Source organism: Pagrus major, chromosome 2, assembly GCF_040436345.1.
Source record: "Pagrus major chromosome 2, Pma_NU_1.0".
Taxonomy (NCBI): Eukaryota; Metazoa; Chordata; class Actinopteri; order Spariformes; family Sparidae; genus Pagrus; species Pagrus major.
The window spans coordinates 4,784,175-4,810,600 of NC_133216.1; the positions used below are offsets into that span (position 1 = coordinate 4,784,175).

Here is a 26,426-nt window from a genome sequence, read left to right on the forward strand (position 1 = left end):
GGGGCTGTGGTTTGCATGTCCAAGTGAAAGCGTTCTTACAGTGCAGGCATTAAAGACCACGTACTGCACATTCCTTAATAAGTTGTGACAAACATGGCCGTGTTATTTCCGTAGCTGATGTTTGACCAGTGCAGATTCATGTTTGTGGCAAAGTGTGTAAAACCTGAAGGAATTCAAAACTCCTTAACCCTTCCCCCCTCTCTCCCTCTTTCCCACTCCGTTCCTCTTTTTCTTTCTGTCTCTGTCAGTGGTCGTTTGGAGTCACCATGTGGGAGATCGCCACGCGGGGTCAGACTCCGTACCCCGGGGTGGAAAACAGTGAGATTTATGATTACTTGAGACAAGGAAACCGTCTCAAACAGCCTCCAGACTGTCTGGACTGCATGTGAGTGTCCGCTCCTTCACTGCACATTCCTCACAAAACACACTCTGATGATGAAGTACGTTGGGAATAGGGTTGGGTCTTTTACTTCATGAAGTACCTTTTTTCTATAAAGCAATCAAGTCTAGAAGCTACAAACTGTTCCAATTTAACTGCTTTACAAGGGGCTCAGATTATGAGATGATGCCTTTAAATGTTTAAAACATACTGCTTCTGATTCATGCACCCTTCCTGGTACTGTAATTTCACCTTTAATTGTTAAACAACTTTCCCTTTGCAATTTCTTAATAATTTCCTAGCCAAGGAAAATCCAGAGAATATATGATTTGGTACTAATAATACCCTTGGTGGTAACACTTTATAATAAGGGTACAAATCATATACTGAAGTAATGCTTAACTAAATCATAACTCACAGTGATTTAATGCATGAATGCGTGCAAGTCACTGCGACTTTAAGTGATTAGCTCACACTTAATAGGTCATAAGTTAAGGAACGTTAACTCACAGTTACTTTATACATTCATTGACACGCGACCAAATTGGATTCCAATTTCCTAGAATTTTATTTAAAACCTGTGCATTTGATCAGCTTCTCTGAAAGCAGAACGGTTCCTGTTCTCATAGAAATATGGAAATATTTTTGAAGAGATGAAAAACCAGACATCATTTCACTGACAGCAGTTCAATTTTGTGGGACAGAATATATGCGTAAACGTGCGCCTGCCTGCCTTTGCACATGTGTGTGTTGCTGACTCAGTGCGTTTGTAATCCGACTTACCACAGGACAGTCTCCCAGCCTTGAGTAGAGCAGATAGCTGTGCAGGTCTCTGTGTTTCTTACTGTTCATTTGAGATAATAAACATTTCTTCCTCCTCTCCAGCTACTCCCTGATGTTCTCCTGCTGGCTACTGAGCCCAAAGGATCGTCCATCCTTTGAGTCCTTGCGCTGCGAGCTGGAAAAGGCCCTTGAGGATCTGCCGGACCCTCAGGACCCAGATGAGATCTTGTACGTCAACATGGATGAGTCTTCCATGGAGCTGGGGGCCGTCGGTGGCCGTGACCCCATCGGAGGGCCATCCCCTCTCTGTCTGAAGGGCCTGGACTCTGTAACCACAGTGGAGGTCCACCACCCCAACCGCTACGTCCTCTGTCCCCAGCACGAGACCAACAGAGCCCTCTCTGACTCTCTGGAGAGCCTGGACATGCCAGTGTCGTCCTCCACAGCCACGCTGCCTCTACAGCCGTCCTGCCACTCCACTCCCAACCCCACCCCAGCTCCCACCCCGACTGTCGAGCTGCTGGAGGACAGGGAAGGGTCCAGAAAAATGCCCTGGCAGTGATGGGTTCACTCCTAAAAATGACAAGACTGGTCACTGCCAAAGTGTGCCACCTTTCACCCCAGTCCGAGAACGAGATCCAGCCTCGTGCTACTGACTGTAAGAAACCTGACATGCCCCATGTTCACATTTTGCACAATTACACACACACACAACTGAAGGCATTCCAAGGAAGTGAAGGATTATTTCCTTTGTCAACCCCCTCTCCTCTAGAATGAGCACATTTCCAACTGATTATAAAAGTTAATGTGTCATTTGTGGAGGAAAACAAATAGAGACAACAGTGGGTGAACAAGTTAAGAGCACATGTTGTCGGCCACATACACTGCAGCACAATCACAGAAATAGTACCCAGTCGCTATAGCAATAAAATACCAACTACCTATACACAGCAGAGTGATGAAGCTAAAAAAAATCAAATGTCTCTGTGAACCAGCTCAGACACTGCCAGACTGAATCTACAACCAAACAAACTCAGGAGCTCGAACTTTACAGTGAGTAAGCGCTGACATGGAGGACTCACAGCAGCTGATGGAGGAACTTCACCCACCTGAATCCACCTCAATCCATCTGAATCCTGCTCCTTTGTAACGCAGAGCAAAAGTAGCTTGAGGATTTGGGGAAATGAGAAAGAAGCAGCGGTGTCACTTTCACTAAAGGTGAAGACGACTGGCTGCTTTAAGGTTATATTGATGGAGGTTTATGAAGGACAATGAACAACTTTTTAGGCTAAAATCACAGACGATGTGGTGATTTTTCTACCTTGAGCAGTTTGGTTTTTGACACAATTTTCTCTCCCCACAGAAAATCAAGTTCACCGTACCTGAAGTTAGTAGACTTCACCCAAAAGCAATTTAACAAAAAAAACATAAGTAACAATAACTGATTCATTAAAGAGGTAACCAGAATTTGAAAAACAAATTCCACCGCCGGCTTTAGAGACTTTCATGTGAAGCTGTTTTGAATGAGAACCTCCATCATGGTTCATTTCATACCGACACACCTACGACCTCCCAGTTCATGTCATTGATTTCTTATAAGAGACTTTGCAAAATCCTCAAGCTCTAATCCAAAAACTTTTCAAGTTATGATTTTTTTTAATTTGGGCTAAAAATTTGAGCTTTATTTAATTATTTTTGTGTTTATTCGTTTGTGTATTTTAAGCCACACCCACTGTTTATTTTTCACTGGGTTGGGTTGAAATTTGTCCTGAACATCAAAGAAACAAAAAAGGCTAATTTGCAACATTTTTTACTCCTTCATCATTTAAACATTTTTTAAAGTAGCAGATTCTTTGTACTTTTCACAGGCTGTAATATTACATCCTGTGGTTTTATTTAATTTGTACATATTTGTTCTGTGTTGACTTCAAGGTTTTCTTTTTCTGATACCTAGTGAGTCTGTTTTTCATTGGGTTCAGGAAATTTGCATGTTGCAGTTTGGGATGTCGTAGGTGAGTTGGTACTGAATGACCCTCATTTTAATCAAAACCTGCAGTAGTTTATGTAGCGCTCCAGCAACTCCTGCGTCTTCTCCAGGGGTTGCGCTGCCAGTTGTGCATGAAGCATCGTGAGCCATTTACAGTTCACACAAGGCGACTCTTTTCTTACTGAGTCCTGATTCTACAGATCTCATAACTCAGGAAGCTGAGACTTTGCTCAACAGGGACAAAGGTACTGGTCGAATGAAGAGGGTACAAGTAATCAGAGGCAGGTGGACGGACTGAGGGCAGGTACGGACATGATGGAGTTACCCGAGGCAAACGGCGGGATAAGCTCCTTGCCTTTGCTTTTGGCTCAAGCACAGTGTTATTACACATTTTGTATTTTTTTATGCTGATTTTTGTATTTCTACAACTTTGCACTAATGTTTTTATATCTATGTATGTTTGTTTATAATTTGTATATCTTTTACTCTTTGGTGGACATTTTCAGTCATTCCGCAGACGTCTCTCATGAAATCACTTCACATGTAACAACATGTTTATTCATAAAGGCAGAGAGAAAAAGCCTGTGAACGCATCGAAGGGCGTTAAACCTCATTCAGAGGAGTTTTTTCCGTAAATGAGCAAAGACTGGGAAACATGACTAACCTTGTCATCTGACATCATCCTGCCGCTCTCCTATTCTGGGATAATTTTGTTTCTCGAGGTTTAGCACTGTAAATAGAAATCTGTTACCAGCAGAGTCGAGGAGCAGCAAGTGTGATCGTCCAAACCTCAGCTTCAGCTGCGACTTTGCATCATGCATGCACTTATTTTTATATATATACTGTATATATATATATATATACATAATTGCTTTAGTTCATAATTCTGTCATTGGAGTGGGACATTTTCAGACACACATTCTGGGAGAATATATGTTTAAATGAGGCGCTGTGTTTCTCAGTTGTATACATCAAAGGTACTACTATATGAAATAGTATACAGTTTATACTTGTAGCATTACTGAAAGTACTTGTTAAGATAAAGTGTACATTTCTTACAAAACCTTTGGTACTGTATACTCAGTGATAGTCTTACATTGTAGCTAGAGCTGCGACGATTAGTCGATTAATCAATTTGTCGATTGAAAGAAAATGAGTTGCCAACTATTTTGATATTTGATTCATCTTTTAAATCATTTTTCAAGCAAAAAGCTTCTGAAATGTCAGGATTTGCTGCTTTTCTTTGTCATTTATGACAGGAAATGAAGAGTCTTTGCTTTTGGACTGTTGGTTGGATAAAAGTAGCAATTGGAAGACGTCACTTTGGGCTCTGGGAAATTGTGATGTGCATTTTTCAAAAATGTCTGGCATTTTATAGACTAATTGATTAATTGTTAATGAAAATAACTGTTGGTTGCAGCCCTAGCTGAGACTGAAGCACTGGTCCAATTTGGTCTGTACCAATATTTCACCAGTTTGAAGGCAGATACACCTACTTGTCTTTGTGTTTTTGTAATATTTCTTCCAAGCAGATTCCAGCAAGTGACGACAGTCAATTCAGCCTTAAATCTTAGATTTTCACAATTTAACCTTCAGTGCCTTCAGAGAGCCAGTATTTGTGTGTAGATCTACATACAGTCGATGTGTGTGTGGATTGTGATTCTCTTGTTGTGTTGAATTGGGAGAGGACTGTACTATAATTGCCTTTATATTGTCACTGTCATGTTTTGTAAACAAGTTTTTATACAGTACCTACAGTATTTTGTATAAGAAATAAATGTGTTCATCATGATTGAGCTCCGATGTTGTCAGTATTAATCTCATCCATGTTGTATGTGTTATTGATTTTTATGTATTAATTCAGTTAACCAACAGTACAGACACAGTGAGATAAACTACACGGTGGCTGACACATCATCTGAAACAACTGAAAAGCACATGAGAAAGCTGAATAATGTACAGAATGTATAGTTTAGACATATGTGGTCTCAGAAGTGGATGTAGGAGATCTGAACGTCTCCTTCAATCTCCAGCACGTCGATCTCATTGAAGGACTGCAAACGGTGGAAGAAGTCGAACAAGTGCTGCCCATTAACAAACACTTTAAACCTCTGGTTTCCACAGCGAATTGACATCTGAGAAACAAAGACAGAAAAATATCAAGTTACAGTGAGTCAAAATATTGTGAAACAAGGCAAAATCACATAGAAATTGCCAATTGTCTTTAATTATAAAGACTTAATACAAAGACTGTTGCTTACATCAAAGTACTGTCCCTCCATGAATGGGTTAAGGCTGAGCTCTCTTTCCTCCTGGCCCCAGTTACCTCCAATCATGCTGTTTCTCACCACCATCCCCTCCCTCACCCTGGGATTCATGTGGAAGGCGATGTCCCGAGACCTGCTCACCATGAAGTTGATGCCCATTCTGCAGCACACAGAAGCAGGAGGCATTTGAAATGTGTCTGTTTGCACTCACATACTACATACTTTATGTTTATGTGAACTAAGCATGGACATGCTCAAACACACACCTGTCTGCTCCATAGGGCACCATGCCCCTGATGATGATGGTTCTTTTAGGAAACATTCCTCCTGGGATCATGTTGGAGTAGGGCACAGGCTTAAAACACACAGCAGAACAAAATAAGACAGGTAGCATGACATAAATCATTAATCATAAGAAAACTAAAACCCTATAGCAACACTGCTCCCTACGGTATGAGACTGAACTGTCCATCTACAGGATTGATGAGGGTTACTTTAAAAATGTATTCCGACTGTATCACAATATTAAAGTATTTTAACGTAATTATCATTACTTTGGGATTACCTTAATACCAAACATATGCAAATAAAGGCTAGAGAAAAGAAAAACCAATAAGATCCCTTTTTTTTAATCTTGATACACAAGCGTGTCTTCTGTAAAAAACAAAACCGCTTCATTAAGTCGATGTTGCTGTTCCTCACAGTGACAACAAGAGGGGGGTAAAGATTATTCTTTAAATGTTTTTAAATACACTAGAGACAGCCGTTTTCTCTTTCTAGAGCACTAAAGCTTGCTCGGCTATCCACTTCACACAATACACTTTACTAATATATATAAAATATACTCACATCATTACACCCAAAACAAGTGAAAACAAGTGATCGCTGAATCACACAGGGACTTCCCTGAGGTTATAAATACAGGAAATGCTTCTCAATCTGTAACTGCAGATAAATCTGCAACTAATTTTACTTACAGGGTTGTAGACTGGCTGTCCACCCATACCCTATTAGGAGAAATAAAATTTAAATTGGATTATCACAAGTAAGAAAATACCATGTATACACAGAACATGCCAACTTTATCATGTAGTTTTCTCACCGGCAGGTTTGATCCTGGGAATCCTCCCTGACAAACAAATTGTACAAAGTTTAATGCCACAGTCCTCTTTATACGTCTACTGATTACAATCAAACTATTTTATAAAACTTACACATGCCTCATATAAAATGCACATAGCAAATAAAATCTGGTATTATTAAATTATTTCATACCCCCATCCCGCCTCCCATGCCTCCTGGATATTCACCCTGTGAACAAGAACATATTTTAAAACAGACAATTTAATATGATTTAATTCTGTGTGGTTTGTAAATTAGCTAGACTTTTTTAAATGTATTTCTGACATGCATTTAATAGACACTATATCAGTTTATAAACCTAAATTTGAGCACTGGTGAAGAGCAGAAAAAAAGATTATTCACCCCCATGCCACCTCCTGGATATCCACCCTGTTGAAAAGTAGTGAACACAAATAAAAATGATTAATTATGTATTTAATTCAGTTTTAACATTTGAAAGAATGACTGCTGTTCTGTTAAGCACAAAGGCCACCTAAGTATACTTACTCCCATTCCTCCTCCCATGCCTCCTCCCATGCCTCCTCCCATTCCTCCTCCCATGCCACCTGGGTATCCTCCCTGGATAGCCATAAGAAGAAGCAATATATTCACTCTATTTCCACAATATTTTCAGGAATATTTAAAGAACAACGCAATGACAGACAATTGACCTCATCAAAAGTAACATACCCCCATGCCACCTCCTGGATATCCTCCCTGTCAAAAAGTAGTGAACATGTTAAATCCTGCAGACTGTTTTGTTGAAATTAATTGTTACACTTGCAGTAAATTATGTTTACTTACTCCCATGCCTCCTCCCATGCCTCCTCCCATGCCTCCTCCCATTCCTCCTCCCATTCCTCCTCCCATGCCTCCTCCCATTCCACCCTAAAAAGACCACACAACAGTGTAAAACTAAACACGGTGATAACGGGGAAATGAGATAATACAGTGGTAATAACAGAGTATTTCTTGACAACACTACAAATAAAACAACACAGGTTAAGCAAAAAAAGGTACTGCAACAGCTACAACTAACATAGCTGCTGTTATAATATATTCACCTATAATAACCTCAGAGCACCATTAATTTAATTAAACACATTTAAACCCAGCAAAACAAGGCAAGCACGAACATTTGCTGTTAACACTGTTAATTTTCCTGTTTTACTCACTCCCATTCCTCCAGGATACCTATTCATGCCACCTCGACCACCCTGACACAGAAGCAGCAATCAGTTGTTTGTTCATGATTTATCATTTGTTTAACTGCCCTCCAGCAAAGCCCAAAGCATTAAGCTGAAAGCTTCAGGAGCTGTGAGTCTCACCCCGATGACGTTAATCGTCTGGATGGAAACATCTCCTGCGATCTGCATCGCACAAACTCTCTCCACAGGCATACGGTGTTCGAAGGTGTGGAAGTCATCCCCATTGACTCTGATCTGCAACAAGGATTTTAAAAATGTTAGGCAGAGTGTACTATGGCCAGCGATGGAATGTAACCAAGTATATTTACTCAAGTACTATATTTAAGTACAATTTTGAAGTATTTCTACTTGACCAGAAAAATGGTGAATCAGTTTACCCATAGTATATAATATATACATACAGTGTATGTAATTCTACGTATCATTCACTTGTACTTTTGATACTTAGGTACATTTAATATCAGATACTTTTAGACTTTTACTCAACTACTACTCATGTGGATGACACTTTCTACAAAAGTAATATTTTATCACAATATCTTCTTTGGAGAATTGTTGACAAATCCTGCACAAACTACAGCTCCATTACCGTGTGTTATAAACCATTTAATTAAATGTATAAAAAGTGCTTGTAAATGGTAAAGAGGGGGCTTAAAGTAAATGGTTTGCAGGTATTTGTGGACTTGTGGTTGGTCTGACCTGGTAGCCTTGTGAAGTGACCTTGATGACCATCTCAAAGGCCTGGCCTTTGCTGAAAGGCATACTGCGAATCTTCTCCTCTGACTCCCAGGATCCATTCTGACAGGTGTTAAAGACCACCTTGTCCCAGCCGTCAAATCGAGGGTTGAAGTGGAGGGCGATGTCGCTGGACTCAGACTCTCCGCAGAGGAGGTTGACAAAGAACCTGCAGACAAACCAGACATTACATCATCATGTCCTGAAGTGACTGATGAGGTGGTTAAATGTCAGAAAACAAACAGTAAAGGTGGGGCCAACTGTGAAAACCTGAGGATTGTGTAAGAAATCTTTTTCAACAAAGGAGCTAAAGATTTCACGATTCAGTCCGGTATGTGGAGTGTTGACTCTGTCTGTTAATGGCCTATAAATGTACCTTTGGCAAAGCAGATATGACTTTTTTGAAAAGAGGAAGAACAAACGATAAAAGTGGAGCTGTGCGTTAAAAGACAGCTTTGATATGCAACAATGCAAAGAAACCTGCTCCACCCAGGGTGAGATTACACAAGGTGTTCCCTCGGTTTGCTCACAAGGTTCAGGTTGGAGATTAAAAATGTCCCAGTGAATAAAACTCATAACACAGTTACCTACTTCTTATATAATATGGATTGACCACACACACCAGCGTTTAACTAGTTTATGGAAGCTGTTTTCAAGAAGAAGAGTTAATTTTACACCCAAACAAATGTATGTTTTTCACACTGACCTGGTAATGTCCTCAGGAACGGACCCCTGGATGTAGATGGACACCCCCTCCCTCAGGCCTCCATAAATGGGCCCCAGATAAGGAATTCTCTGTTTAGGCAACACAAAACACTCAACCACACTGCACAATGCATGTAAGACACATTTCCAAATGTCACGTTATACAGTAAACAGCAAAGAAGTATTCAAATGGTATTCAAACTCCAACATGAGTAAAAGTCCTGCGAAATACAGAAGCGTCTATTGTGATATAGATTAACATTTTTCAGCATGGTTGCCCCTTTGGTGATTAAATCTTTATCCCTTTGCACTCATGCAGTGCATCATCCACCAGTCCATACTTACAGGGCCGTAGATTGGCTGATAACCAGGAGGAGCAACAAACGACATGGCAGCAGTCAGTGAGGTGGCCCGGCAGACAGGATCTGGAGAGCTGTGTCAGGAACTGATCTCTGCTGGAGGCCTCGTTTTATACAAATGATGAGGGAGGGGCAGAGCTGGGTAGCAAACGCAGGCCTGCAACACCATGTTTACTTTAGAGGCACAAGATGCAAATTAACCTTTGACCCAGCAGAGGAGTGGCACATTACAACAAAAGCCAGAGTATGTGGAATGAAAAACTAACATGATGGAAAACTGTAGCAGCTACTGAAGCACCAAGTTTACTTCTAGGATTCAGAGATTTTACTTCAGGGGAGACACCACTTTGTTATTTCATGCACTGGTCAATTTTTTAATTTTGGGTTGTTTTGCTTCTATAACATGTCTTATTTAAGACAGGTGGAAGGAAAATGTCCAGTTCAGATTTCTCTACTGGAAATGTAAGCAAATTAGAACAAAATATAGCCTCAAGTGCATATTTGAACATAAAATATCACAGAAAATGTAATACAACATTAATTGTTCTTTCTTCTTCATCGACATCTATCAGTTACTTTGTTTTTACCCTATTCGTGATTTTTTCTTTGTCAAAAAATGTTTAATTTTACTCTGCATATCTTTGAAGTCAGGTCTCTCAAAATTACTTTTTCCTCAGACTCTGAGCCAAAAAAATCTCGACTTCAGTCGCACTTACATACACCAAACCTTCCAGTTTTATTCCCATTTTATTTTGAATGTGTTTAGGGGTGTTCTCGTATCATTCATAGCCTCATTTATTCCCCAAAACATGGAGAAAATTGTTTTGTGTTTTTGTGAAAACTAGGGGAATGCCCAATGCCTGCTACTTGGACAATAAACAATAATCCCCTGCGATTAGTCATGAGGGAAAATCAGCCCAGACAAAGAAAAATAGCAAGTCAAACAATTGGACTGCTACAAATAAAAATCATTTTTAACCTGGCCTTATTCAATGATTACTTTTTTTTCTTTTGGAGATGGACAGGAGACATAATCTCTGTTCAGCACATTAAGTCATCTTTTTTTTTTTACTCCCTGAGAAGATTTGTACGAGGGCGTATGTATGATTCATAAAATGTTCAACTGAGCCAGTCAACCTAAGGCAAACACAAGTAAGTAATCCTTATCTTTAACCCGGATAAGCATGTATTAAGTAATTTTATATGTACTTCAAGGAGGCAGTATGTTATTCCAACAAATTCTTCACAAAGGAAACATTCAAGCTGATTGTACACACACACATACATGCACACAGACATCCAGGCAACAAAGACTGCCGTAGTTATACATGGGTGGTTCCTGAAAGGTTTAAAGCAAAGCATTGCACTGTTGATATTTGATTAAGATAAAGTTCTGCCAAAGTCTTCCAGAAACTGCAACACAGACGCTGGAGAGGGGAATGTTTAATTCAATAAACTATAAAGTCTCTCTCTTTTTTAAATCTTAAAAATGCTATTATTTTATCATCTGTTTTATTAGTTGAATTATATCACACCAGAACAGGGAAGAAAATATTTTTTTTAATTAAAACTATTTCTTAAGGTATCGGCATTGTACATTTTATTGTTTTAATGTAAATGTTTATTTCCTTCAGCATGTTTATGGAGATTTTGAGAGACGGGTCCATCTGGAAAACCACCACAGAGAAAATAATGAATATGAAGTTGATGTATTTAAGCAGTGTTGTAAAAACTACCCAAAGCCATATTTGAGTAAAAGTAATATCATCTATCTATCTATCTATCTATCTATCTATCTATCTATCTATCTATCTTTATGTACATACTTTATACTCCGAGTCTGCCAAGCATTATTCTGATTATTGGATTCTGTATTTATCATTTTTCTGATTACTGGAATCAGTGTTTGTTTGTTTTTTATCTGATTGCTTCTAATATTCATTGATTTAAATGTGCTGCTTTGGCTCTGATTCAGCATGTAATCTGCAAAGTAACTAGTTACTAAAGTTATCATATAAATGTAGTGAGGTTAAAAGTAAAGTAGTTGCCTCTAAAATGTGGTGGAGTGAAGATATGAAGTGAAAGAAAATGGAATTACTAATTTAAAGAACAAGTACCAGAATATATAAATTGGGTTCATGTGCTTAGTTGCTTTCTAACACTGGCAAACCCCTACCTGAAGCATAAACCTAATTTTTACACATTGAGGAATGTTTGTTTTCACACTTGAGGTCTAAAACTGGTCCTCACAAAGCTGGTTCAACAGCATCAAACACACACACTTACATACAGTAAGACACATGTTCCAGTTCTCCTTAAAATAATCTGTTTATTCTGTATTGAAACACAGGGTTCAGTCAGAGGACACTCAGTCAGGTGCAAAGTAGTGATCTCCATTCAGCTTCATACCATCCGCTGCCTCTGCGTGGACCACAGCAGCAGATACACACTTCAGAGTCGTCAGCACACAAAATACTGCCTCTGTCAGAGTCATTACATTAAATACAAGATGGATAGTTGGTGAGTTTGTACGTGATCTGTAAGAGGCGTAGTGAGACAGAACTGTCTGAGATCAACGCATCACACATGACTTTCTGGATTGAGAAAAAATAACCGAAAATGCTGGATTCCTAAAAATATCTATCATAAAAACCTAACTAGCAAAAACAAAAGCTAAATTGATCTTCTGACTGCAAACTGGGCGTTTAACTTTAGTGTGAGACGGATTCTCTTCACCATTCACAAACAGGACACATGACTCGTTCATGTCCGACAAAAGTAGCATGATCGTTTATATTCTTCAAAGCCCTAAAGAAAAATAAATATATGTATCTATGATTTATGTAAAATATGTCTTTTCATCAAAAGGCCTGTAAGCAGCCTAAATATGACTCAGTTATACAGATGACACTTTGGCCAAAATGTATACATTAAATACATTCATTACTTATTTTAATGCACTGACAAAAACTTATTTGTGCATAAAGTGTTGTAAAACAGACTGCTGGCCAGAAATACAGACGGGCTAAAACGGTCGTCTTCTGAAGATTTGATCTGCATATAAACAATAAATAAATAAACCTTGGCATCCTCCTATACTGTATGTGTGTATATCATCACTATCTTATATGGCACAGAGACACCAGTGGAGACCACATACATCCAGGGACGCTTTGTAAGACTTCAGAGTGCAAACTGGGTCTGTCTATACAGCTGTTTCACACTGGTATATATCACATATGCAGATGATACTCTGCTTATTATCTTGGCAAGTCAGTCCAACAAGAGTTTACATTCGTCATAGCTTGTTTGAAATTTCTAAGTCTTGAGAGAGGAAAAAAAGGAGTGAGAGGGGGCCTGAAATGTTCACCGCTCTATTAAGGATCTCAGGATACGACTGTGAGTTGCTGAATCATTTTCTTTCAAAAACGCTCTCTCACCGAAACACCAGAAATCAGAAATGAAACATCAAATGGCAGTAGCCACATACAAAAAAAAAAACCCAACCTTACAAACAATAAAAATAAAACACATCCAGTCTAATCTCAAATTAAAGTGTTAAAGCTAAAAATCTAAACCATCTGATAGCTAAAGCAGTGACATTGCTATAGGCACTATAACGTTTACAGCAGTAGCGACTGAAAGAGCCCGTTGTGTATAAACACATTGGTATGCAAGGCAATCTACGTATATTTTACACAAAAAAGGCCATGTAGTGAATTGATAGTGGAATAAAAAGGCCCCTGGCTTCTTTTTATGCCTCTCTGATATTATTTGTCTGCTTTTCTCAAATCTATTCCATCCCCATTCTGCTGCAGGTTGTACAAAAGTGCAGTCAAAGTGTGCATAGCTTCAACAGAAGAGAGAAATGTGCCGACAAAGGACGAAACTAAGACATAGACGTGTTCAATCTCTAAATTTCTAATCTTTTCGCGTCTCTGGATTCCCCTCTCCTCTCCTCTCCTCTCTCTCCCCCCCTCTCCTCTCCTCTCCCCTCCTCTCCCCTCCTCCCCTCTCCTCTCCTTCTCCTTCAGATGCATATTAACGATGTCGAACATTATCCGAGCTGATCCTCATATTGCTTCCTGAAGCAGTCTCCGGCAGGGAAGAAGTCCCAGCATCGCTCCTGGTACATCTTCCACACGTATGACTCCTGAAACAGAGACAGAAACAAGTTGCAGCGCGAGGCAGAATTGTATGAAGAAGAAAAAAGGATGATTTTAGATATTTATGGAGACAAAAAGGATCGCTACACCAAAATGATATGTATTTTCTTTATACATCTGAAGGGAAACTGTGCTGATGTTCACCACAGCCCCTTTGCTCTGTTTTTCTCCGGACATTTAGCAATTTCAAAAATGTATGTGTCTTTCTACTGCATTAATAGCCCAGTTTTGTGAGAAGACCACCTTTCCAGTAGTGAAATACTTTTTTAAATATATACATTAATATGTTTACTGACCTGTCCCGTGTGTTCTGTTTCATCTTTGTTTATGAGATACATCAGGAAGAACCTGAAAGAGAGACGGGAAACGGGGTAAGAAAAGACATTATTCACAGTTAGTTTTCGTGAGGACAAGAGGGTCAAATAATCTATCTAAGCCCAACCCTAACCCCAAATATTAGTCATAGTCATAATCAGAGATGAGACATGTTTAATGCTATGATTTAATCATAAAATTAATAAAGGTTACTCACTTGTTCAATACACATATGCATAGTATTTCAAAAATTCACTAAAAAACAATAGTTTCAAAGCTAAAATAAGTAGTCCAAACATTAAAAATCAACACATATTGTATTTAAAACAGTGTTATTGTCATTTCTGCACTCACATGTAGTTGGCTAAGTTATGTTCTTCTAATGTGTGTGTCTCGAAGCCATGCGGTGTCGTGTCAAAGTAGTCGCTTCCTATTCCACAGATGAAGCACTTTGTCTGGAGGGAGAATGGACAGTTGAGATTAATCACATTCTTGCCTTGTAACTGAAGGAGAATTGAAGGTGGATTAAGAAAGGTGACCAGTTAAATCCCTCTGAAACTCATTATCTTACCTCCATGTCCTCTCTGACCTGCTCCTGCTGGTCTCTCAGCTCTCCAAAGGCATCAATGATCAAACCTGACAGACAGAAGGACCAACAGAAAATCTTACGAGTCTGAAGATTTGAGTTCCTCTCAACAAAGTTAAAGTTTGTTTAGGGAGCTAAGAGTGTTTGCTACTGGACAGATTTTTCCCAGTCAGGTTTACATTTCAAGACTGCAAACCTCTAGTCACAAAACTTATTTTGTGACCTCAAAAACACTTTACCCTATTTGCTATGTTACCCTATTTTCTCTCTAAGTTTCTGACTTGTTCACTCAGGAGGCTTTCCTAGCTTTACATTAATAGAAACACAAGAAAAGGAGGTAACATATTTTCACTATGAGCTATCGGTGTTCAACGCCCCCTTCCGAAACCATTTTCATTGATTGATGATTCAAAATCAGTGCATAGTGTGAGGTTTAAGATTTATTATTATAAAACAAAAACAGCGAGCTTAAAGATGCTGTAAAGCTCTGAAGAGCTGAAGAATGAGGTGATACTTCTCTGAGGGTCCTTCACTACAATTCACCCATCGCTATGTGTTTCCCCTTACTTGCGGGACTTGAGAAGCTTCATAACCAGCATTCTTTCTTCTAGATCAGAAAGTAACAAAACCTGCTCACTTGTAGCACTGCTGTTTAAGAAAATAACCACTACATAATAAACCATACCCTGGATGATAGCCAGCAGGATGACGATGACGAAGAAGAAGAAGGTGATGTCAAAGACAACTCGGTAGAGCTCGTATTCATCACCGGCTGGGTCTTCAATTTCATCTCCTATGCCACCACCAGCACGTACGCCGACATACATGTGGAACAGGTAACACTGCAGGAAGGAGAGAGGAAAATTATGTTTAACACAAATTCAAAGTAAAGTCAACCTCTCCTAAATCATGCTCCATCTCTGCCGTCCACTTACAGTCATCATGTCATCACACTTCATGTCTGGTTCATCCTCATCCTCACTCATGTTGTAGAACTTGCGGAAGAAGTTGAAGGCCACCACGGTGTACAGGTACACCACTACAGCGAGCAAACCCACTGTCATCATCAGCTGTGAGGAACAGATGGATGTGACATTAGTACAAGGTTCTCCCATCTCTCTGGTGGGAAGAACAGGTGTGCAGAAAGCCTCATGATGCATCATTGTAGTGGAAGTGTGCAGACCTGCTTGCCGTTGTGAGTAACAGAGGACAGGATGGTGCGCAGGGTTTTGACACCCATGGCGATGTCCAGAAGATGACAGGCAAAGAAGAAGTTGTTGTAGTGTCCAAGCAGAGACATTAACATGTACCAAACCAGGTAGAGGAAGGTCTAAAAGATTAAAACAGAGGCCGTCAGTAACACTATAGTCAAAACAGACTGTCTAAATTATACCATGAACTGCTGCCTTAACTCACATTGTCAGTGAAAACAACACCAAACTTCCAGATCTGGTACTTGATGTCAATAGATGTTATCCTGCAAGAGAGAAAGACCAGTTTGTTCTGTGATATCATGTACTACAAATTTGAATTGTTTATGCAAAGTGTGTATAGCACAGTACATACCAGCTGAACATTGAGGTGTCTGGTTCAGGTTTCTTTTCATGTGTCATGGCGCTGACGTCTAGAGAAGCCAAGTCCATACCAAGCAACTCTGCAATCCTCTCTCTGCCATAGATGTCACCATATTTATCCAGCACCTGGAAGTCACGTGCAGATGTCATGTCACTGTAAGAACACTGACAATTTGCTGACATTTTGAATGAAAAATCTACTCACCTTTCTCTTTACAAACTTGTCCCAGTAATTGTTCGGGAAAGATCTGCATTAAATGAGAAACAAAAATTTGCATCCCGATCAGAGCATGACTGTGTGCAACAACATTCAGCCACATTCAAGCACATTTTGGCAGATTTATTGACAATGAAAATATCTGGTGTGTTATAATGTTGGTGGTAGCCCTAACTGTCAATGCATCCATCAATCTATCTTACGGAGTGTTGAGCACCAGTCTGTCCCACTGGCCCTTGATGTCATCGTCCTCAGGCTGCTCAGTGACATAAAGACCGTCAAACTCGAGTTTTCTGGCCAGTTCCTTCTCTCTCTTGAAGATAACCAGAGGGACCTGAAGGGTACAGAGGGAACAGAAGACAACCAGCATGAAACGTTCAAGCAGACACTAAAATGTAGGGTGGATTTTTGTGAAACAAAGCACATTAAACTCCACATACTTTGAGGCAGTTGTAGCCGATGATGCAGATAATGGAGAGGATGGTGTGGACGATACCAAAGAAAGCCATGGCTGGCTCCATGTAGCCTGTGCTCTCTTCCAAGAAGTAATACAAGGGACCTTCTTCATCCTCATCTTCTCCTCCTCCGTCATCTAATCCAGACCCATCTTCCTCAGCACCAGAGCCTTCAAACAGGCCAGAGCCTTCAAACAGACCAGAGCCTTCAAAATCCCCTTCGCCTGGAGGACTTTCAGATACCTTGAAAAGGCAGACACAAATTAGTCCTGCAAGTCTTTTGGGTGTATTTTATTTTTGTGACATTAAAACAAATTTTCAAAAATGATGGTAATATGTTTATAAAGAAAGGTGGTAATTAAAAAAAAAATAGATGCCTTTTCTGACATTATACTTCAAAATACTACCTACCAATGGCAGCCATGCAGCAATATCAGTGATAATTACAGATAAATTTGATAAACCTCTTGAAGACAAATTTATTGCCAATGAAATTTATAATAATGCACTGGCACGTCACTTAGATTTGTGCATGTGTCAGCAAAATGTATTTTAAAATGCACAGACCTTGTAGAAGAGCAGGATGAAATTCAGAGCGAAGGAGATGAACAACGCCAAGAACCTAAGGTTGTAGAAGTTGCGAGAAAGGTAGTTCTGGAAGGAGGTGGAGAAGCAGTGAGTAAGACTTGACTACTGCCCAAGCAAAGTACAAAAACAACATTTTACTGCCTGATTCCAAGACAATAACATTTGAAAATGGTTTAGGTAACAGACATACTACTGCCCGAGCATCGTGCACTAGGGAAATACTTCTCAGTAATAACCAGTCCAAACCGAATGACATCCCTCAAAAACTGGTTGAGCATTTCCAGCAAACTTCATTCATGTCCGACTATGAACCATGAGGTGGTACAAAATAACTGTAATAAAGAGCTGCTCACCATGAATTTAATCCTCTGAACCTCCAGCTCATTCCACAGCTCAAAGCCCTCCTCGACAGTTTTCTTTTCTTTCTTTGCCTTGGTCTTCACGGTCGTTTCCTCCTGCTCCTCAGGCTCTTCCTCCTTCACCTCAGGTTCTGGCTCTGCCTTCTCTGCCTTCTCTGCCTTCTCTCCATTCTCAGTGCTGGAAAAGTAAACCATGGAGAAAAACGTTTGCTTTCTATAAAGACCAAGACTGAGTGCAGTTTGATATTAGCCTGACACATTATCTTTAGCCAAAAGCTCAGTTTTGATGTTGATCCTCAGCAGGCTGATAACTTACTCTGCTTTCTCAGTTTCCTGAGGAGCCTCCTCTTCCGGTTGAACCGTTTCTTCCTCTCCTTGTCCTCCACCTGCGGCCTCCAACTGTTGAAATAATAACAATAATTTTGTTGTTAATTAACTGATTGATGGAGAGTCTACACATTAAACGGCAGTAAACATCATACAGAACACCTCACCAGTTTTCTCTTCAGCAGCGGCGTGCCCTCTGGAGTTGGAGGCTCTTCAGTTGTCGTCTCTCCAAAGTCTCCGAGTCCCCCAGGAGTATTGAAACCAGGCAGGCGTCCACCTTCCCTCTCCTCGCTGTCCTCCTCTTCCTCCTCTCCTCCCACAGCATCCAATAGGTCTGCCCCTCCTTCTATGTCTTGGACTTCTCTAGCCCCTGGTTCAGGTGGCAGGTCCCCGTGAACTTCGTCCTGTGTGGGATCTGGCATACTGGCTAGGATCTCTGTCACTGTCATCTTCTTGGCACTCTCCACTAAGCCTCCACCGAACAGCACCTTCCATATGAGTGTGAAGAAGCCCTTACATATACTATAAACAAACATTAGGATACCCATTACAATAGTGTAGATAAATGTAGCCAGGCCGATCACCATCTCCTTCACTGTCATTTTTCTTAGTTTGCGGTACCGACGTCGCAGGTTACGGAAGGTGAACATGTTGAAGAAGTCAACCACGCTCTTCAGAAAGTCTGCAAAGGCTGAGGTTGACTCGGGAGCTTCCCCTTCTCCATTGCCTTCATCGCCTTCTGCAGACTCTCCTTCATCTCCCCCGCCCTCCTCTTCTTCCTCATCATCTTCTTCTTCTGCACCATCTCCCTCAGGCTCAGAGATAGATGCAGCAATGTTCATCTCAAAGATGGTGTCTTCACAGAAGTTCACAAACATCTCCATTTTCTCACTCTCACCACCCTCATTGACCACATCAAAAATGAACTGCCGTTTGGACTCTCTGACCTGTGGCATTTCCCACTGGTTGCGATTCGCCTCGCTGATTTCAAAGTAAATACGCTCGATCTTCCTGCTGGCTCCCATGATCTCAATGCGACCAAGGAAAGGGCGGAAGTAGTTGAGTACGCTTTCTGCCTGCTCCAGGAAGTTCTGAAGGCGAGTGTCATGAGGAACGTGCTCTGACAGGTTTGTGAGCAGAACGGCGATATTGAAACCAATGTCTTTGGCTGGCTCCTGGAAACGATCAGCAAATTCCTCAAAGTTGATCATCTCATTCTCATCAGCCTCTGAGCAAGACAGAAGGAACTGGATTTCTGTAGGAGAGTATTGCTTCTGGCTATCCATGGCTTTAGAGAAGTCCTTCTTAGAGATAAGCCCACGGGGGTCGGTCACATAGTCTCGGAAGGCATCAGATGCCACTATGTCCTTGAGCTTGAGGAACATGTCGAAGAACTTAAGGATCATTTCCACGTTGCTCGAGGACTCCACCAGCATGTCAACCATCTGCCTGGCAATTGTGCCATTCACCACATTGCCTTAGAGCCGAACAAAGTGAGAGAAGATGGAAAATGTCTTGAAAGTAAGTGACAGAGAGGGAAGGGAAACCACTTGACTGGCATAGACAACATACCTTCAAGCAGAGAAAGAAGCATCACTACCATGTCCTTCTGCAGATCCAAGAGTTCCTTCAACAGTCCAATTTGACTGGAGTCCTGCGACAAAGCCAAATCAAAGAGCAAACCACAAACAAACAGCAGACAAAACAATATTCTTAATATTTGGACTGGCTGAAAATTGTTATTTTGATAATATATCACAATTTAATTTGAGAAGAAATATGCTTCTTTCTGAGAGATAACAGAGAGAGACACTACCTCAGAGTGTGTTCTACTCCAGAAATGATCCTGGGTTTGCATTGTTAAATAAAGAATATGCATTTTTAACATCTCAAATATAACAATTAATGGGATGGAAAGAAAGACAGACCCTGGAAACACAGACAGGTATGAGAGGAGGAAAGAAAATGCCTCTGCTAGAAAGCCCAGCCTTTCCCCTTTATCTGAAAAAGTGGCTGCAGCATGGGAGGGGAGCAAGGAAGACATAAACACATTTGCAGATGCTGATCTAAGCAGTCCTGAAGACCTGCACCAGCTGATAACAAGGGTAACAAATGTTTTAGACAGTCTAAAGTGGTTGTCAGGCTGGTGGAGAAAAGAGCTTCAGGATGAGCAAGCATTAGCCACCTGTGAAATCACAGTGGTACCTAAATAGTACCTTAAATATCTCAATGACACAAAAGAACCAAATATGAAAACACCAAACATACAGCTAAATGAAAAGAAGCAAAGCAAGACGTTAAGGTGCTTTAAGGAACAACACGTAATATATTTAATTGCTAAAAAAAACTAGAATAAAATTAAATAAAAATCCAAAGCAAAGAGTGGAGCAACATTACATTCAGAGATACATACTATTAAAATATGTGGTGGGATTCAAAAACGTGAAACAAACACCGAAGTTTCTATTTGTCATAAACCACCTTAAACAACTGAATAACATCTTTCAGAATGCAGCTGAACTGTGACGCATTGTCCATGTAATTTAGTAATAATTTAATCTTTTCCCAGGCAACATTTACTCAAACAGTCTCTTAATGGAATGTCACTGCCTGTGCTTGTTACACATTATCCCTGTGTTCAGGAACAACGTCTAACTGACTCAATGGCTTGTTAGAAAAACAAAAAAGCAATGAGAGCAGTGAAGCAAAGGAAAAGCATTAACTGATGGAATAGAGGGAGAACATAAAAAGGCAAATGTAAATGATGTGGGTATTAAGCTGCGTCACAAATGATACAATGAAGCGTGAGATCTATAAAAAGAGTATGAGGGGAATATAAATGAGATGGCATTGGCAGAGAGACACAGATTCTTACGCCATTACGTTGTCCAGGATCGGGGTGCATCTAACAAGGTTTAACATGAAAATAAAAATGTTATCCATGAACATTTTTACATCATTTTTTACTTCATTTTGTCAATGCCTACCTCAATCACTTAATTCTAAGCTATTGTTTCTGCCAGTTCACATCCAGTTTTAATCATCGGACTAACACTTTTTCACTTCAATTTCAGTTTTGATACCTAAGCACAGATCTGCTTACCAAATACAAAAATATGAGATATGACATATTTTCAGTGCTCATGTAAAAATATTTTTTTCTAAAAAAAACCCTAACAAACCCTAACAACATTTGAAAGATATTCAACATATACAAACACAAAAATGCATTTTGAATAGCAGCATCAGTAGTAATCAACACTGTCACACAAAATTAGACTGAGTGGGAAGCACTGCAGCTCCTTGTTAGGTCAAACAAGTTACAGACTGCAGACACACGTTTATCAAAGCGAACACACATTTGTCCAAAGCACAAGCAAAACTTACGCATCGGTCAGTGTTATAAAACAAATCTAAACCTAAATAAATTAGATAAACTGGATTAACTGTATTATATAGAATCAGAGAGAAAATTAAAGAGTAAGAGAAGAAGAGTATCTGTTTTATTTCTCAAATTGTTTCTGCCACCTTTACTGAATCCTTGTTGTTGTCAATGAATCTAGTGAAATGATCAGTTAATGCAATAAGAACTGAAGAAGCCTCTTGGATGAAGGGTGAAACGTCTTCAAGAAACCGAAATAAGTCCAGTTGCCTACGATATAGTACTCAGTTAATAAGTGCACAGAGGAGGAATGGTTTTAGATATTTAATTTAATTTATTTATTTTTAAGGACACACATTAATCAACATTCCCATAAATGTGCCAAGTGTTAGCCGACTGGATAAGTTATAAAAACAGTATTTAATAATATTATTAGCCTTTTCTACTAAAGTGCTAACTATGGTTTGTGCAGGTTTCAGAAAGCAAAACACTTGCTAAATGGAAAGGGATAAAGGACAAATCTAAATTGAGAGTAAAAAGATTATTTCAATTAAATTCAAACAATTAACGCAGCTAATGAATGTGGTAACTGATACAAAAACAACAAGGTTAGCTGAAAATTAAATTTAAACAGCATTTGGTATAATTGTTTTATAATTAATAAATCAAACTCTTATTATCAATAATGAATGATATAGTTGTATTAACATGTAAGCTTGTGCAATTTATACTTTTTTATAGGTTTGAATCTGACTAAAACCTACAGCATCGAAAATATATGTTGCACAAAATGTACAAAATTCTGTCATATTCAATATAAACCCTTAATTCTGTGTATTTAACATAAAATCGCTCAGTAAAGAGGCAGAAACAGTCTGACAAAAGGTTGACAGGAGGGGAAAAACTAGTTGAGACATAGAAACCAATTCATTAGACAAAAGAAAAATCAAATGAATACATACTTTACTCTGCAGGAACCATAAGAGAAACAGTTCACAAAATTAGTATACTCAAAGGCGGCAAATGTATTAAAATATACCATTCGGAAATGTATAAACATCTATCTCCAAATTGTTTGTATTCATCTTTTCGTAAACTGGAAAACAACAAACAAATTATTGGACCATTCAAAATGCTGAATTTTCTGGATTCTCTACAGACCCATGAAATACACAGGGAAATATATGCTGTATTTTGGCTAGAAAAAGGTTAAAAATAAACATTTATTGGGAAGTTTCTTACCTGAGCAAGTTTCATCATCATGTGAGCAAAGACGTGTAGGAAACCCACAACAGCGTCCCACAACCTGCTGTGGGCCAGAGACTGCTGGTTACCAGTGCATGGACCCTGTCAGACACAAGAACACAATATTGAAAATGTATGGATGCATGTTAGCAAATAAATATTTAAACATTGTCTTTTGTTTCAAAGTTAATGTTCTGAAACAAAATTTCACGAGGAGGTATTTTCAGTGGGGACAGAAGTTTAAAATCCGGCTTCATTGTCAATTTCGCTTCATTGGAAGTGACGCGATTTGGTTCATCCGATGGTTTGTTTGGTTAACTGCGTTATAATTTGGTTTAAGCATATCCAAACATTAAAATGTATCTGGAGAAGCAGGTTTTACAGTGATAGTTAATTGGAGTTACTGTATTTCGTTGCCTTTTCTTTTCTCAGCCCAAAAGGCCAATTTCCACGTAATGTGTGTAATGTGTGTAATGTGGTCGCTACCAGAAATTTAACCCCTGCCCCAGCCGGACCCGTGGAGCCCCCTTGAAATTTTGCTTTGCATTATAAATCAACATGTACTCTATTTATCATTCATACAAAAACTCTCTCACCTGGATGTACTCAGTCAAGCTGTTGAAGACCTGCTTAGCCACGGTCATTGCTTTGGAGAAATTCCTCTTACCAGGCTCATCAATAATGTCTTTTCCTGAGTAGTACCAGTAAAAGTCACTGATTGACTCCTATATACAGGAAGGAGGAGGAAAAAAACACGGTGTTACCTTTAAATTCGTTATTACTATGGAACCAAAAAAAATGATAGATCTGTCTTTAGTGAAAGACAGAAATAGAAGAAAGATATATACTTTTAAAACAGAGAAGATAAGGTATATTTTACACACAGCACAGAAATACTAAGTTGCTCATTTATAAAACTGACTTTATGTTTACCTAATTTTAATCATACTTTAGTATACTAAAACAAAAAAAACAAAAAAACGATATTTCCAAAATAAATGTATGTGTTCTGGTTGAGATCCAAACATCTCTCAAAAAAAACATTGACAGTGAAAGTGGTTTCTTGTTTTGAAGATATAATTCAACAAGAAGCACTGAAACAATGTGGGTTTGTGCAAAATCTATAAATCTATTAGAAAGGAGGCTATGGTCGGAAATCAAAGGGAGTAAGATCAGAGAACCACTATCAGTAAATCAGACTGACCTGTAGTCGAAGCAGGTAGTCCACAGTGCAGATGATAACATTGATGGTTGTGGTGCTGCCTGTCTGAGTTCTCAGGTAGTTCTGGAAATCTGAAAGTGGAAAAAAAATGCATTTAATTTTGAGTTTTCAACAATTAAATTCCGTCAATTTCATAAATGGTAACCAAATAATGAGTGGGGTTACTTCTTTTACCATCAGTAAAAAAAACAGAGCGTCCCTAAATGTCAGTATCTACCTTTCACAATCCAGGCAGCGGGCAAAGCATAAGTACACAATACATACAAGATAAATGTAGGACAGCGGTTCATTCTCTCCAACTGTACAGTGTAAGGAAGTGAGCGAGTGCTCTCCTTGCTGGAAGGTCACTTTAAACCGCCTGGTGTTTGGTAAAGAGACTCACCGTTATTGTGGCCCTCACACAGTAGTTGGAGGAAGCGGAAGAGGTCACACGTAAATTCATCGTCCGCCATCACTTTCTCATCTGGGCAGAGGAACACAGGAAAAGAAAATTACTCTGTGCAGAAGAAGCTTTCAACAGTCCCAGTACTGGGTATATATGTAACTTTGCTGTGTTATTGGTTAGAGTCGCAGTGGTAAACACAAATAAACACATGGAATTAGGTGTGATATAAGAAAATACCAGTGTATTTAACTTTTTTTTACTTAAGTATTTATCCCAAGGCTATTAAACATTTGAATTTTCTCTTGAATTATTGTGCTCCTGAATCTGAGCATTTTCCTCTTACTGTCATGCAAGATATCTGTTATATCACTTTAAAAACTATAAAATTAAAGAACAAGAAAAAATGTTACCAACAAAATCAATTGCAAACTATAGTTTACGATTCCTGCAAATGGCATTTCTCATTGCTTTTTATTCAGATATATTAAGTTCTTACTAAAAGGAACAACAAGGTTCCCGCAGTAAAACAATACACTGGTAATATCTCCATCTTAGTATTCAGATTAGATTTTTAGAATAAAGCATCAACGGTGTTTAATTAAGAATCCACACTGGTGAAATGGTGATTATGAATATCTAACTTTACATCTACTGATACACAGTAAACGTTGTAAAATACTCCAGTGCAGAGCCAGATTTAGTAGTAAAATATTGTCAATAAGCATAAAATCTTATCTACAACAGTAAATAAAACTGAAGCACAGAGTGTGTGTGTAATGACACTGAGATTGATTAGTGTATTTTTATTATATGTATGCATGATTTTATGCAAGTGTCAGTGACTGTGTATAAGTGTGTACACACATGGGCGTTACAAAAACAGTAAAACTGTAAGTACATCACCTCAGACCACTCCCCTTCTTTCATTAGAATATCTTAGTAAAACCACAGAGACCTTTGAGTCCATTTGTCAGCAGGAAGTGGAGGCTGAAGCTTCCATGCTGGAAAAACCAAAAGCAACTTTTGGTTTTTCTTCCTGTTCCCTCCCCCAAACTTTACCTCTGTCTAGCTCTCCTGTTTCTTTTTTTTCTTTCTTTTTTTTTTTTTTACAAAAACATCTATTCAAAAAGTAAACAGATCAAACACTCACATCACTTTGAAATGGACAGGGAACACACAAATAAATGAAGACAGGAAACCAGGGAATAACACATATATAAAAATACAACTGAGCAAACACTTGTGACACGAATGTAGACAGTGAAACACAGAAACACAGAGATAACTTCAGAGCACACACACATGCAGGACAGATCTACTGAACTCTTCAAACTCCAACAAGATATGAGTATGGATGTTTGGGAGAAAACACTCAATCCACGCTAAAATGCAGAATCAGCTTATCCCTGCTGTTGTCAGGGTGGAAATAAAGAATGGCGAGTTATCTTCTTACAGCAAGTCAGTAGCTTTTTTTTAAGTGTGGGCAGTTCATTAACTATAGTATTAACTATAAGTATGTTTTGATTTAAATATTGCACTTTTTTACATTTTAAATCTCATTCATTACAAAACACACATTTTATAGTCCTGCGATAGCATGCCATCAGAAACGGTCTTCGTCAAAAATGCACAAGCATGCTCAGACTACACCGTGACGGTACAAAAACAAAACAAAGCAAAACTGTGGCCATGATTATGGGTATCGTATTTTCCTATAGTGTTTAACAAGGACACAGTCCCGGGGATAATCACAGTGACTATAGTTAAATAATCCAGTATCCATAGCAAGCAAAGGTGCAGGATCACATACAACAGAGTCAATAGGTTAGGAGTATAAAATACATTATTACAGGTTACATGATTCAGCAACAGTTTTATTACTCTAACAATTAACACTATCATGTTTTGCATTATATACATTAAGCATTAGGCTGAGAGTACTGTGTTCATATACTATACTATGTGAAATTAGCTAGACAGATTTGTTCTGTGTAGCATTTCGGCCTTTTTTTCTCTTTTATTTTGTCTGTTTTCTAGTTATCTTCTCTAATTATTTTTTA

The 26,426-nt window shown here is 39.0% G+C and overlaps 3 protein-coding genes across 3 annotated transcripts in view; 1 reads left to right on the plus strand and 2 right to left on the minus strand.

The window, feature by feature from the left end:
- axl (AXL receptor tyrosine kinase) overlaps nucleotides 1–4,945 on the plus strand; it is a 30,181-nt gene extending 25,236 nt beyond the window's left edge. Inside the window, exons 19-20 of the mRNA XM_073481263.1 lie at nucleotides 249–385; nucleotides 1,265–4,945. Of these exons, the coding sequence (XP_073337364.1) occupies nucleotides 249–385; nucleotides 1,265–1,724 (597 nt within the window). The 3' untranslated portion in view covers nucleotides 1,725–4,945. The remainder of the gene's footprint in view (nucleotides 1–248; nucleotides 386–1,264) is intronic.
- A 192-nt stretch (nucleotides 4,946–5,137) lies between these two features.
- On the minus strand, nucleotides 5,138–9,576 carry LOC141017428 (galectin-4-like). Its single transcript, XM_073492152.1, has 14 exons — nucleotides 9,532–9,576; nucleotides 9,188–9,276; nucleotides 8,446–8,650; nucleotides 7,867–7,980; nucleotides 7,381–7,426; nucleotides 7,229–7,260; nucleotides 7,083–7,117; nucleotides 6,902–6,932; nucleotides 6,692–6,727; nucleotides 6,519–6,545; nucleotides 6,394–6,423; nucleotides 5,683–5,771; nucleotides 5,411–5,576; nucleotides 5,138–5,284 (listed from the first exon to the last, which is right to left on the minus strand). The coding sequence occupies exons 1-14, from the start codon at nucleotides 9,574–9,576 to the stop codon at nucleotides 5,138–5,140; spliced, it is 1,092 nt and encodes a 363-aa protein (XP_073348253.1).
- Nucleotides 9,577–11,857: 2,281 nt separating this feature from the next.
- The window catches only part of ryr1b (ryanodine receptor 1b (skeletal)), a 70,410-nt gene continuing 55,841 nt past the window's right edge, over nucleotides 11,858–26,426 (minus strand). The window contains 23 exon segments of the mRNA XM_073485278.1: nucleotides 11,858–13,698; nucleotides 14,008–14,059; nucleotides 14,381–14,481; nucleotides 14,598–14,662; nucleotides 15,298–15,454; nucleotides 15,548–15,682; nucleotides 15,796–15,942; nucleotides 16,029–16,089; nucleotides 16,179–16,312; nucleotides 16,392–16,434; nucleotides 16,607–16,737; nucleotides 16,844–17,101; nucleotides 17,426–17,512; nucleotides 17,800–17,983; nucleotides 18,122–18,204; nucleotides 18,300–19,609; nucleotides 19,705–19,786; nucleotides 19,949–19,978; nucleotides 21,008–21,037; nucleotides 22,757–22,861; nucleotides 23,356–23,484; nucleotides 23,964–24,052; nucleotides 24,364–24,444. Coding sequence (XP_073341379.1) covers nucleotides 13,603–13,698; nucleotides 14,008–14,059; nucleotides 14,381–14,481; nucleotides 14,598–14,662; nucleotides 15,298–15,454; nucleotides 15,548–15,682; nucleotides 15,796–15,942; nucleotides 16,029–16,089; nucleotides 16,179–16,312; nucleotides 16,392–16,434; nucleotides 16,607–16,737; nucleotides 16,844–17,101; nucleotides 17,426–17,512; nucleotides 17,800–17,983; nucleotides 18,122–18,204; nucleotides 18,300–19,609; nucleotides 19,705–19,786; nucleotides 19,949–19,978; nucleotides 21,008–21,037; nucleotides 22,757–22,861; nucleotides 23,356–23,484; nucleotides 23,964–24,052; nucleotides 24,364–24,444 — 3,590 coding nt within the window. The 3' untranslated portion in view covers nucleotides 11,858–13,602.

Bases quoted from the DNA above. Each gene is read 5' to 3' on its own strand.
- LOC141017428 (XM_073492152.1), bottom strand. From the start codon at position 9,576: ATGTCGTTTGTTGCTCCTCCTGGTTATCAGCCAATCTACGGCCCT. The intron at 7,981-8,445 runs GTCAGACCAACC...TCCTTGTTGCAG, and splicing joins TCACTTCACAAGGCTACCAG to ATCAGAGTCAATGGGGATGA. The intron at 5,772-6,393 runs GTAAGTAAAATT...GTGTGTTTTAAG, and splicing joins GACAGCCAGTCTACAACCCT to CCTGTGCCCTACTCCAACAT.